Below are 12755 nucleotides of genomic sequence, written 5' to 3' on the forward strand. Positions count from 1 at the left end.
TCGCCCTTGTCTCGACCGTACATCGCCGAGGCAATCGCTCGGATGTGGACGACATCGAACCTCCCCCAGAACTGTTCGGGAACGGGGTCGAAGATATTCCACGAGCCGAACTCAATGTTGGCTGGGCGGGCCCACGCGTGAGGGTATTGCTCGGCCGATATGTCGAGGGCAACGACCTTGCTGTTGGGGTGGTTGTGGGCCAGAGTGAGTGCCACGATCCTGTTTTTTTATGTCCCCCATCAACGACCATGTTCGCGAGCCTTGGGTCCCCGCCCATTAATGACAATCCACGTACCCGTTGCCCGTTGCCACGTCCACAATTTCGGGCGTGGCCACTTGCGAAAGCCTCTGTTCAATTGCTGGGTGCAGCAAGAACCCGTTCTTGAGAACAAAGAGGAAGTGCTGCGCCGTGAGTCTGCATGCTTATTAGAGAATGTTGTCTCCGGGTGACTGTGCACTCTCGACATACCGCGCTGAAGCCAGAAAGTTTCGAGAGAAGACGTAGCCATCACCATGTTCCGTCTCGGTGCTGGCCATATTGATTGTACTCTGGGTCGAACAGTTGCAAGTTGACTTTCTCCAAGCCGGCCAATGTCTCGGTGATGTTAAACGTCCTTTATCCCACCGCCATTCAAGTGTTCACATACCCTGTGTATGCGCTTACTGTAAGCCATCATGGATGGATGGCCTGGCTGAATGGACGTTGTCCTGCGTGCTGGGGATCCCTGTGGTTGTTGATGACTTTTACTGTCCGTTCCTCGACGAACCATATGGTTGAGCCACCATCTGAGTGGCCTTTAGGACCCCAGCGGCTGACTATGTGCTAACCCCAAGCCAGATGCCAGGAGCGATCGTGGCCAGACGCCTGGGGCATGGACTCTGGGGAATGATGGGCCCTGTAACGGCAGCCGTCCTCGGGGTTCAGCCGCCGGGCCCCGATCAGACGACCTCAGTCCTTATCTGGAAAAAGGGTAGTCTTTATAAAGCCGTCAAGCAAGTGTCTCTGACAGAGATTGGGTCAATGTTCCTCACACTGAAACGGGGACCGATCCTGAGTTCGCGCACCTTCAGAGCGGCTGCAAGATGCGCCATCCAGTAGCGTCGACCGCAAGCAAGCTATCGTAGAATGCATCCACAGAGCCGGTACATATGTGGAAAGCCTAGTCGACAAATCTGGTTTTCGATGCGTGAGGACTGTATGCATACTCGAGATCCCTGCTCTGAATTTCGATTTGCATGGTACAACGATGCCTCGGAGTTACAGAACATGCCCGGCTTCAATAGTCGAGATATGTTGAAACGAAATGGGGAAAAAGATGTTTCATACTCGGGCAGACATTGGTACATGCTTTATACCTCATTATTTTGTCCAAAGTCCAGGCGTATATTGTGATATTTAGGTTCTTTGCTGTCATGTCATGAATAGTAAAACGCATCAGGGCCGGAGCGATATGCGAGAATGTTCAACCAAGAAACCCGAACAAAATCTTTTGCATGATACACCCAAACGTCTACCTTTGTTATGTCGTAAAAGTCGTGACTCGTGACCCGTAATCGTTTCCTTCCTATGTCCATTACCAGGGACGCCACGACGCAAGAGGAGGACTTGTGTTCGGAAAGAAAGAGAGGGTTTTGAGTAGTGCCACGGAATTTTCTCTCGACAAGTATATCCGCCTCTTTACATCCTGGACAGAGGCGATGGGGTCTGATGTTTTGCGTGACATAAGTAGTCTTCTTGATCTCGTGCTCCATGCTCTTGCCCCAGGATCGACCGGGAGGCCGGTTCCACCACGATGGTCGGATGGGCTGTGGTTCGAGATACAGGAAGGTGGTCTGACCTTTTGAGGGTGTCAAAATGAGGAAGGACAAAAGAGGCGATGCTTCAAGGCTTTCGGCCGATAACAATAACTCTGAAAGAAGTTGTAAGCAGGAAGCCATATCTATCGAGGCGCTTGGAAAACAAGGACTTACAGTGTGAAATACATGTGTTGCTGGCGGGAGTTGATCTCTTGGAATGCTTGAACGCATGCGTCGTTTACCTGTTTCAGTGTCCACTACACCAGTTGTGTCAGTCGTTGGATTTATGCATCAGAGGAGCGGTCTGTGGTCCTCACCCCAAAGAATCGGATGCAAATTTGGAGGAGCCAGCCCTGGAGGCCCGTTTTATAGAATCGTTCGAAGAACCTCCCGATATCTTTGAATTTCGGATCAGAAGCCCAAGGGCCCAAGGGAAGCTTGACCTTTTGCTCCTGGACGTCGACAAAACCAGCTTCCTCAATCGCCGTCTTCATCTTGGAGGAAGCACGGAAATCTCTTCCAGTGGCAGCCGTCATGTCGTCAACAAACTTGCATAGCTTCATGATCTGACTGTCCGGGAGCGCAGATTCGTCGTCGACCTGCGCGTCGATCTCTATTTCAAGTTGTTCGATCCATCCACCAGAGTTCATTTTCCTAGTCCCAGTCAGAAGAGGTGCAACGAGGGAATGACGCCCAAAAAAGGCGCTCTGCTGGATCTGTGAGAGGAGTAGACTCACTCAAAACACTGAGCGTATAACGCATCCCAATCTCTTACCCCAACAAACAAATTTCTGATATGGACCAGATCGAACTTCATCGAAGGGTCATCCAGGACCCACTCATCGGTGGCGTCCTGAAGAATGAAGGAACAGTTGGGTTGGAGTGAGCGTTCGTGCTGAACCGTGTCGATGCCCACAACCTGGGCCTCCGGATACCTTTCAGCAACCCCTTCAGCCCAGAGGCCCTTTCCAGTACCCACGTCGACGATACAGTGTAAGGCAGATTCGTCGATGGGAGACACGAAGTATTTGTTGTCGAAGAGGACCAGAATCATCGCATGCAAGACCTGCTCATTTTCCTCCGAGACTTCGTCGTAAGGGAAGGGATGTCCGTCTTTGTAGTCGTGATACCGACGACCATTTTCGACTCGGAAATTGTAGACTGACGAGGCGACCGAGTAGGCGGAACTGGCCTCTTCGTCTTCCAGGTATTCGAAGACACCATAATCCTCATCAACAGGGATGCTGCTGCTTGACAGGTTGAGGTCCTCCATTGTTTGTTCAGCCCTCCACGTCGCGCTTAATGCATGGTCTTCTGGAATTCGGCCGTATCGAAAGTCAATCGTCAGCCTCACCAAAGGCAGAATTCACCCAAAAGGAGTGCGGAAGAGATGTGCTTAAATTTGCTTGCCTCGGACTGGAAGAGATGGGAGGTCCGAGCAAATTCTGGGAGGGGGGCATCAGAGATAGTTGGGCATATTGGGCTCGACAGATCGAAAGCCACTACAAGGTTAGCCCAACAGACGTGTCGTAAAAGTAATCCCAGAGGCAGACATTTCGGTTGCACGGGGTGGGGACGAAATGGATCACCAAGTGAGGCAGAAGACATTGACGCATGGATTAGGGTCATAACTTTCGAGTAAGTCGAGGGCTTAGCGGTTGAGTTATCATACGAGATGGAGAGGGTGAGGGTGAATGGATCTGTTTAAATTTCCAACCGTCCACTTGGCTGTTACCGGAAATGGGGAACCGGGAACCGAGAATAAAATCTCAATGACGACCGGTCGAGGTGGAGACTGGACGAGAGTCAACAGCGCCCTGGGTTGTGCGCGCGAGTTCGTTGTGGGCGTACCGAGTACGGAGTACAGAGAAGAGGAACCAGCCGGGCGGTACTGTTGACCCAAGAATTGGGGGAGGGATGTGCGAGGGTGGGCAACGGTCCCGCAGCTGAATGGATGATTCCATCCCGAGAAGAGTCAGATAGTGCAGTTAAGCGGAGAGGTGGATGGATAGTCTGATGCGGGTCAACAGAATCACCAGGACAAGTAGATCAGGACGAGGAAGTGAGAGAGGAGAGAGAGGGGGGGCTAATTGAATGAATGGATACACCATCATGGGCAGCCGTATTGTCGTGTGGAAAGCAGCAAAAGGGAAGAGAACGGGAAACCCATCGACTCGGATCGGGCAATTGCTGCACCACGTCACCCATCGAATCGCAGCCACGAGCCGCATTGCCGGTGCTGGGTTGAAGTCGCTGGGCAGCTGCAGGAGGGTGGGTGGTTCTGCTGGTGCAGCTTGGAATTCTTCAACGAGTTCGGTACGGGCACCTGCCACCTGCCACCGGCCACCACGCCTGCGCCTGGTGGGCTGGTTGGTTAGAAAATGTTTCCATGGGCTGGCACTAACGGGGCTTGACAGGCTGTGTGACTGGGTTCCCAGCAGCTTGGATCCAGCATCTCGTTAGGTGGCACAAGGGTGAACTAGCTGCAAGCAGCCCTTCTCGGCCAACCCCGGGAACTAACTAGGCCCGAGTTGTTGGGTGTTACCCGTGAACTGTTTTCTCCTCGAACCCCCCCTGTGTAGCTGCGGGTTGATCCCTAGCTGCCTCCATTGATTGACTGTGCATACTGCACAGAGTAAGCGGGCAGTAACCATGCTTTGGCTCTCTTGGTGCGTTTGCATTTGGCTTGTTACCTACTGACCGAGATATGCACATGATGATGTCGACCTAACTCGCTACCGAGAGTCATGTTGCACACGCACCTCCAACATCAGCACCCGGCGCCCTTCTGTACCACTCTGCCCCCTACCGAGAAATGTCGTGGCCGTTTGATTCGCTTTGGAAAAGCCACAAACCGACCCAGCAGTCTGGTCGCAGTCTAACGGGATGACGGACGGCCCATGGAACCCGGCCACCCGACACAACTGTCTTCTCACTTCGCTTCTCACGCGTCCCTGCTTCTACTGCTGCCGCCGTCGCCATTCATTCATCCTTAGCCTGTACTCCATCCTGCTATGCACCTCCATGCTTGAAGATCAAATCACTGCCTCTCCTTCAGAATCGATGGCCCGGTTTTCGGTTCGACAAGAGACCGCCTCCCTTCTCACCCCTCCCAGACCCCTGCAACCCTGCGCGATCCTCTGCATACAAAGTTAAGTGTCAAGTGAGAGTCAAGTGAAAGTGGTAGAAAAAAAAAAGTCAATCAACATGATGCAGATCGTTCAAGTGACACGTTTCGACTCGGAGTTCTGCCGTACGATGTCCTGCGCGGCCTCCACGGCCTCTTTTGAACCTCATCAAGCGACCCAGGTCTCGGATCCTCGCCCTCCAGCAGCCGAGTCTGCAACAAAGGACAACGCATCCTTACATGCATCACAGCCCTCTTTCAGAAACAGACGGCGTGCAGAAGAGCCGGGTTTGGAATCTTCCATCGGCAGATCAATCCGAAATGAAGGATCACCTAGTCAATTTCCAGCTAACGAGGTCGCTCAGTCTTACAATGCGAGCTACACCTGGCGACGCACGTCGCTTGGACATGGCCGTGATCCAGCAAGTGAAGGGGAACATGCGTAGCTCCCAAAACGACCCTCATCTCCGGACTCTATTGCATCCCTTCTAGTCACCGCTACAAAGCGCCACCCAGAATTTCAATTGCGACTGTCCCAGTCTCCTGTTTGTGCCCCCTTGCTCTCTAGCTGTCCCGTTGCTTAGCCTGCTCCAGATGCATCGCCCATGCATCGCCCACCTACACACCGTCACGCTGATCCTTTAGCACTCTGCAAACATTGAAACCTTAGCACTAGCTTCTGGGTCTGTGGCCTATCACTATCTGACACATATTAGTTCTCTGGAAATCACAAGTATCCACCAGCACTGAGATGTCAGTTATCATCTATCCGCTCAGCGGGACGAGTCATCCTTGTACGACGAAAACCCAGAGTTTCTGATCCGAATTTTATGAGCTCTTTTTGTGCAAACCCCGAGCCGGCGTAGGCTCAGACTAAATATAGTCCCGAGACAACCTGGGTAAAGCTCCCACAGAGAGCCAGCCAAATCACCTGCGGGGCGTTCTTCTTTTCCTAGGAGAAATGTCCTGCACCTCAACTCCCCTCCCAGCAAGCGGTACGATTTCCCAAAAAGAGATGCCGAAACTAACTGCCTTGGCCTCAAGCCTCGCTCTTGTCGGCGGTAGAGTTCTTTGTTCTCTTCCAAAGACAGATGGTGCTCACCGCCGAGAAAGTGAACAGAATACTAGATCGAAAAGGTCAGAGTCGGAGCCAGCTTGGGAAATCTTTGATCGAAACTCACCACAGTGCAATGCTCAAGCCCCAAATGGACTTCATTTCCAAGCACGTGGCCTTGGAAGTACCAATCCACTGGGAATAGTTGACTTTCCCACCCTTGTTGAGACTGTTGCCAAGTGCCGAAGTAAAGTCGTATGCGCTCGAGGTGGCGTTGGAGATTTCGTCCAGAATCACACAGTTCAGATATGAGAGTGGCTTGCCGACGACAACCGAAACGACAATCAGCGCAATCAGGAAAAGAGAGTCGATGCCAGTGCTGATCAGGAAAGGAAGGATGTTGTCGAAGTAAAGAATGACAGTGATGGCGCAATACAGTACGGCTATGCAGACCTGGAACGCATGATTAGCACCATTTTGTTGGCTGTGCATGGACATGGCACATACGATGCTCAGAATGGCGACGAGGACAGATGGTGGTGTGGCACCAGCATTGACCATCTCAGAAATGAAATTGGCCGTAATTCCAATGACGGCGATCATGGACGCCACCTGAAGAGCCCGGGTGGCTTTGAAAGTCGCACCAAGGACGCCGTGATCAGGACCCATGTTGAGATATGACGAAAGGAAAGTTGGAATATGGTTCAAGGAAGGAAATGTCGCTGCGAAACGTTGCAGCCAGGGAATGTGGTGGATGGCGTCGAGCCAATGGGTTTACAAGCTAACAATAAGGAGAGGATTGGACGTTGAAGGTCGGAAGGAAAATCTAATGAATGCTTCTTGAATGGAAACAGATGCTTTGGTTCAGAGGAAGTGTGTTGCAGCTGGTTCAGAGAATGAAGAATTGGACCTGGGAGCTGGAGGGCGACCATGGCTTAAGTATTTGAGACTGTGTTGCCCAGCTTGCCGTGGCAGAGCGGTATCGACAGATATCGACGCGTTGGAGACATGATGCTCTCTGAGGACATGAAGCCAGTCAATGTCTCTGGCCAGTCTCAAACCAAGTGAATGGAGCCTATAACGGATGGTGGTCGTCTGCTCTGGACAGAGACGAGGCTAGCGAGGCTGTTTCGGCCAGGGCGCCAAGAGCTATTTCTGGCCATCTTGCCACCCGCCCGTCGGCGGCTATTCTCCTCCCACCAGCAGCTTTGCCGCCAACCTCATGGCCAGTCAGTCTCAGCACTGCGATTTGTGCAAAACGCGTCTGATCGAACGAGGCAGTGCACAGGTGCTTCGATTGGTGTTTCAGCAGCAAAGCCCGTGTTATTTGGTGTCGAGCAGAGAGATGCTCGGAGTTGGGAAAGTGGAAGCGATGGGCAGGCTTGGCGTGCCTTTGTCTACCGAGATCCCAGTCGTCCAGTGTCTCGAGCGGGCAGGTGTTTCCGTAGACTGGACAGTGACTTGACCCTTTGTGTGCTGTGATCCCATCGCCTTTTGCCGGTGTACGTACTGAGAGCGAGACAAGCCGTATGCGAGTGAGCGAGTCGCAGGCAGGCAGTCGGAGGCTGCCACCAGCCTGGGCAGACGCAAGAGATTGATCGGCGTCCTCCAGGCTCACTAACCTCCAGCCACGGGCACCAAAAGCCGCCAATTGATGGCTCTCGCCTGCTGGCCAATTGACGAGCTGCCCGCCAACTGGCTCCCAGTCGATGCTTGGAGCTTGGACGCCTCCAGCCCACCAAGGCTCAACTAGGCCCCACCAGATGGCAATCCATCACTGTAAAAATTTCCTCCTTATCGTTATCAGCACCGTCTGGGAAGCTGCAAGCTGGCTGGGGTGGCCCTTGATGGGTGGCTTGAAGAGCGCACAATTTTCTATCTTATCACAGCAGCAAATAGCTCTGGGAGTGTCAATGGGCTACCGAGCTTCTCTTCCATCTGTTTCCCATACCACTTATATTTCTTTGTATACCCTCGTCGAGCCCTGATCGCATCTTGACTGTCGTGAGACTTCCTCCTCACGTCACCTCGTCATCGGATCTCGTCCTCCACTGCACCTCTCCGTCACCACTACTGGCACCTCCGCATTTTGCTGCACGACATTCCCCCATCCCCACTCCCAAGCCGGCCACAATTCACTCGACTCGGCTCCGGCCAAGCACCTCGCCATGTCGCTCACACGAGTAGCCTCCGTCGATGGCTTCGAACGTGAGCGGAGAGGCTCCAACGTCTCTTCGCACCGAAGAATGAGTTTCAACCCTGTCAGTGAATGGATGCCGCCCAAAGACCGGAAACCCAGTGTGGTCTCGATCGCTCTGCAGTTTGAAGAAGTCTCCAAACAAAAGCGCATACGTATGTTGACGAAGCCCACGTCAAAGAAACACGAGATTCCCGCTGACAGGTCCGTGATGCCACAGTTCAGGTTGTTGTTGCCATAATATATTGTCTCTTCGCCGCCGGAATAGTCTTTGGCTACGCAGCCATCAAACCTGTCTTGATCGATGAGGGCGTCTTCAAAGACCTGTGTACCCCAGAAGAGGTGGACCAACACGTTTCGCCATGTTACAAACAAGAGATCCGGTTGAACTTGATGTTCACCGTGGCAGCTGTCTCGACCAATGTCGCAGCCCTGCCCATCGGCACCATCCTTGACAAGTACGGTCCCAAAGCCTGTGGCCTCATAGGCAGCATCTTTCTCACGACCGGAGCACTGCTGTTTTCCTTCGCATCAGAAGTCGATGGCGACCTCTTTACACCGGGCTACTTCTTCCTCGCTCTTGGCGGTCCTTTCGTCTTCATCTCCTCCTTTCAACTCTCCAACACTTTCCCCCAGAACTCAGGTCTCATACTTGCGCTCCTGACGGGTGCGTTCGACTCGTCATCAGCTCTCTTCCTCATTTTCCGTCTCATCTACGAAGCTACCGGAGGCAAACTGAACACACACCGCCTCTTCCTCCTCTACCTTGTCGTCCCCATCTTCATTTTCATCGTCCAGGTCTTCATCATGCCCAAAGAATCTTACAAAACTGTAAGTGAAGTGGTCAAGGACGCCGAAGAAGAGGTTAACGCTCCCACACCGCCCGAAGCGTCCGAAGAAGAACGCCGTACTATCCAAGAGCGACGGGAGAGCACCATCCAGGAGATATCGCTGCTATTGGACAAGTCGACCAACACAAAACGCCAGAAGCGAGAAGAGCACAAGAATGCAAAGTCCGGTGTGTGGGGAGCCATGCATGGCTACTCCGCCCTCCAGCAGATCAAATCACCCTGGTTCTGGCTCATCACGCTTTTCACCGTCGTGCAGATGACCCGGATCAATTACTTCGTGGCCACGATCCGCCCCCAAGAACGGTACCTGCTAGGCTCCCCGGAGAGAGCGAAAATGGTCAACGACTTTTTCGACGTGGCACTTCCCCTGGGAGGCGTGTTGAGTATCCCTTTCATTGGCATATTATTGGATAACACATCTACGCCCTTCGCCCTAGGATTTCTTGTCGTCGTAGCTACCATCATTGGCATATTAGGCTGTCTCCCATACATGTGGGCCGCTATCGGCAACGTTTGCCTCTTTGTGGTATACCGACCCTTCTATTATACCACCGTCTCGGACTATGCCGCCAAAGTATTCGGCTTTCAGACTTTCGGCAAGGTCTACGGGCTCATCATTTGCCTTGCGGGGCTTTTCAACTTCTTGCAGAGTCCTTTGGATGCAGTCACACACATGGTGTTCAACAACAACCCTATCCCGGTGAATGTGATCCTCATGAGCATCGCAGTCATCGTGGGCACTGCGCTAGTCACTTTCACCGCGATCAGAGCGAGGACGATGAAGAGAGACTTCCTCGAGGATGAGGCGGAGGGCGCAACGGAGTCGCTCATGCCCAGTGCCGTGGCGAACGGGAATGGCTACGGGACGTGAGAAAAAAGTGAGAGTAATAGTGTGAAATGGGATTTGTCCCCGTCAGGGCCTCGAATGTCTGAGCATATGTGGCCAAGGAATCTTTCCTCGAGCTCGATATATTGATATTTGACCCTAGTGCAACACGAAAAGCTACCAGGCCAGAACCAGTTGGAGAGGCAAATTGTCGAATTTACTACGATGTTGACAAAGTATGTCCTGGCGTATAGGCGTCCTTGAGTTCCCCCAAAAAGAAGAAGAAATATCTGGTTTATGCACAAACTATTTCCAGAGATGACTGGGGAGAAGGGGGTGAATGCTTTGTTGTTTATTACCGTTCGGGCCAGTTGATGATCCCAGCACGCGACTCGATCTGACGGGCGGAGATAGAGTTGCACTGACCTGTGAGCAAGTCCTGCTCTGCGTGGATGTGTGTCTCGGTGTGAGCGAGGGTGTTGTTTCGACGGCATATTTTGCGCACCTGTCAATAGGTACATACATACATACATACACACATACATACATACGAGAGGAGACCTGGGCGTCTCTGGGGGAGCATCCTTCCTTCCCCGAGATGGTATATATGAAGTATTGATACTATACTGTATGCTTGTAAAGATACTAGGTATCGAGACAACTTACTCTTGTATTTTTGCGAACTTGGTTTAAGAACCATTTGTCCATGATTTCAGGAGGGCGACTGACGCGTCTACGGGTTCCGGCTGACGAGGAGAGAAAGCTGGAAAGGAAGAGGGAGGGAGGGAGGAAGGACACTCTTCTACTACGAACAGTATAACATGGCAGAAAGGGTGAGACCAAATTAGAGATTAAGGACCAGGCGATCGTGAACTCAAGATTCGGATGCTTGGGGTACTGGAGTTCTACATTGTATCAGATCGGGGCTTCTCGATCGATGGGTGGTGGGTAGTACTGTATGTCAAAAAGGCCCATCCATAAACACTCTTCGCCCGTCTGTCTTGTATGGCCTTTGTCTCTTTCCACGAGGCGTAGTTCGGATTGTCCCCAAGTCAGCGCCACGGGGCCCTAGCTCCCAGTCTTTTTTGAGCAGATTACGATTGACATGGAGTATGGTGAATTTCGCGAATTGGAGGGATTGCAGCGATGCTACCTGCATGATCTCTGCGCGACTGCGCAGGGTTCAGGTTGTCGAGGCCCGGCGGAAGCGTCCCTCTCCTGTCCTGTCCTGTCCTGTCCACCACCCGCATCAAGCCGTCTCATCACAGATCCCACCGCGCGCCGCTCTTTCCTAAGCTCCCTGGGTTTTGTACATCATTCTCTATTATACATTCGATATCGTCAACGGCCGGGCCCGCACGGAATGGCGAACGGTGCCATTCGCGGTTGGCGATTTGCATCGGAGTAGCGAGGTGTTTGTTGAGCACGCAGGAGAGCGGTCGCTTAGAATCCCGGGAGGAGCATCTCGCTCCACTCCGAGTTGAAGAACGCAACGGCAGCCTGTTAGAAGAAAAAAAAAAGGTTAGTCGACGTTGTTAGAGAAGATGATTTTAATCCAAGAATCGGACTATCAGGAATGGAGCTTCATGCGCTGCACGAAGGCCTGCCAGTTCCCTGTCGCATCTGGCTTGCTCAGACTTCCATATACCCGCGCGACTCATCAAGCCGCGATACCGGGGTATTTGGTCCGCCGTCATATGCAAGTGGCCACGTAAAGCATAGCTGATAGAGCCTCTTTCTTCCGGGGGGTTGTGGTCTGGTTTAGTCCAACCCAAGCACGAGAGCACGTGAATCCAAACGTGTATCGAGACAACTTACTCCGAACATAACCACGCTTATGGCAACGCTGGCATTCTCCTCAGAGGTCAATGTATGATACATCTGGCCAAACCAGCCCTTGGGCTGAGACCGACGGGCCGGCTGGACTGTGATGCGCTTGGGAGGCATTTTTTTGTTCAGAAGGAGACGGGTCGAGGGTAGGCTTGTCTGTGACCGTTCGACTTTCGACGCAATCTACTCTCACAGGTGAAGAGGCAAGAAGAAGTAATAGGTGCGTTCGCCGCGGGCAGCCGATGTTAGATTCGAGCAGTGGTTGAATTGGTCTATGAACAAATAACCCCGTACGCAATTATCGCAGCTTGGAAATTTCGGCGCAGAACTTGATCCGGCGGAACACAGGGTCCACAGAGTGAACTAGATACAGCGGAGCATAAAGCCCATTTCATCTTGCTCGCTCGCTCCCAACTCAAATTGCTATGGGCAGCTTTTCAACTCCAATCCTTTCTTGCTTCTCCCGCTTCTCCTGTTCCTTCGCTGTCATCAGCAATTTCATTCTTGCTTCTCGGCCAAGTTTTGCTTGGTGCCATTCAGGTGTGTGACCCTGCATTTTGTCGTCGATGCCCAGCCGAGCAGCATCCTCATTCATCCACTGCACAAGATCCTCCACATATGCTTCCTCGGCCCCGAGGGCCTTCAGACTGTGAAAGTCTCTCCCTAAGCCCCTGGTTCGTACGCGCTCCTTGTACTCGTCCCGCATCTGTTGCTTGGATGGCAACTCGGCTTTGCCACTCAATACCCTCGCGACGGCCTGGGCTTGGAATTCGAAAAGCGAGAATGTGGCAATATGGTATGGAGCTCCGACAAACACAAGCGAGGGATCCTCGATGTAGAACATGTCCTTGTGCAGGTTGTGCACCATATCTCCCTCCGCCGTGACGAGCATGGAGCTATCTGCTTCATTCGCCCGAATCTCGTCCCGGTGCAGATGGGATAGGAATGGGTATGAGGTTATGTACCCTGTGCAAAGGATGACCGAATGTATATCGGTCAACACATCGCCACTTTCGAGGACCACCCTCCCGGGAATCGGTCCTGAATCTGCAATACTGACATCGTGGTCCTCA

General features: G+C 52.6%; 3 protein-coding genes across 3 annotated transcripts; 1 reads left to right on the forward strand and 2 right to left on the reverse strand.

The window, feature by feature from the left end:
• Window positions 1–1358: 1358 nt before the first annotated feature.
• On the reverse strand, window positions 1359–3540 carry PV07_01686 (uncharacterized protein). Its single transcript, XM_016388244.1, has 4 exons — window positions 2535–3540; window positions 2115–2451; window positions 1972–2054; window positions 1359–1910 (listed from the first exon to the last, which is right to left on the reverse strand). Exons 1-4 carry the CDS (start codon window positions 3068–3070, stop codon window positions 1883–1885), a joined length of 984 nt encoding a protein of 327 aa, XP_016255172.1. The 5' UTR covers window positions 3071–3540; the 3' UTR covers window positions 1359–1882.
• A 1739-nt stretch (window positions 3541–5279) lies between these two features.
• On the reverse strand, window positions 5280–7069 carry PV07_01687 (uncharacterized protein). The gene is made up of 3 exons (XM_016388245.1): window positions 6486–7069; window positions 6106–6431; window positions 5280–6048 (listed from the first exon to the last, which is right to left on the reverse strand). The coding sequence occupies exons 1-3, from the start codon at window positions 6645–6647 to the stop codon at window positions 5964–5966; spliced, it is 573 nt and encodes a 190-aa protein (XP_016255173.1). The 5' UTR covers window positions 6648–7069; the 3' UTR covers window positions 5280–5963.
• A 715-nt stretch (window positions 7070–7784) lies between these two features.
• Window positions 7785–10476, forward strand: PV07_01688 (uncharacterized protein). Its single transcript, XM_016388246.1, has 2 exons — window positions 7785–8330; window positions 8396–10476. The coding sequence occupies exons 1-2, from the start codon at window positions 8147–8149 to the stop codon at window positions 9895–9897; spliced, it is 1686 nt and encodes a 561-aa protein (XP_016255174.1). The 5' UTR covers window positions 7785–8146; the 3' UTR covers window positions 9898–10476.
• Window positions 10477–12755: the final 2279 nt, after the last annotated feature.

The sequence above is a fragment of the Cladophialophora immunda genome (assembly GCF_000835495.1).
Source record: "Cladophialophora immunda strain CBS 83496 unplaced genomic scaffold supercont1.1, whole genome shotgun sequence".
In the NCBI taxonomy this organism is placed as follows: Eukaryota; Fungi; Ascomycota; class Eurotiomycetes; order Chaetothyriales; family Herpotrichiellaceae; genus Cladophialophora; species Cladophialophora immunda.

Excerpts from the sequence above, each read along its gene's own strand:
- PV07_01686 (XM_016388244.1), bottom strand. The coding sequence starts at position 3,070 with ATGGAGGACCTCAACCTGTCAAGCAGCAGCATCCCTGTTGATGAGGAT. Across the intron at positions 2,055-2,114 it reads TTTGCATCCGATTCTTTGGG|TGGACACTGAAACAGGTAAA; the intron begins GTGAGGACCACA and ends CAACTGGTGTAG. Across the intron at positions 1,911-1,971 it reads CAACACATGTATTTCACACT|AGTTATTGTTATCGGCCGAA; the intron begins GTAAGTCCTTGT and ends AACTTCTTTCAG.
- PV07_01687 (XM_016388245.1), bottom strand. The coding sequence starts at position 6,647 with ATGGGTCCTGATCACGGCGTCCTTGGTGCGACTTTCAAAGCCACCCGG. Across the intron at positions 6,432-6,485 it reads TCGTCGCCATTCTGAGCATC|GTCTGCATAGCCGTACTGTA; the intron begins GTATGTGCCATG and ends CATGCGTTCCAG. Across the intron at positions 6,049-6,105 it reads GGCTTGAGCATTGCACTGTG|TATTCTGTTCACTTTCTCGG; the intron begins GTGAGTTTCGAT and ends TTTTCGATCTAG.
- PV07_01688 (XM_016388246.1), top strand. The coding sequence starts at position 8,147 with ATGTCGCTCACACGAGTAGCCTCCGTCGATGGCTTCGAACGTGAGCGG. Across the intron at positions 8,331-8,395 it reads CTCCAAACAAAAGCGCATAC|TTCAGGTTGTTGTTGCCATA; the intron begins GTATGTTGACGA and ends GTGATGCCACAG.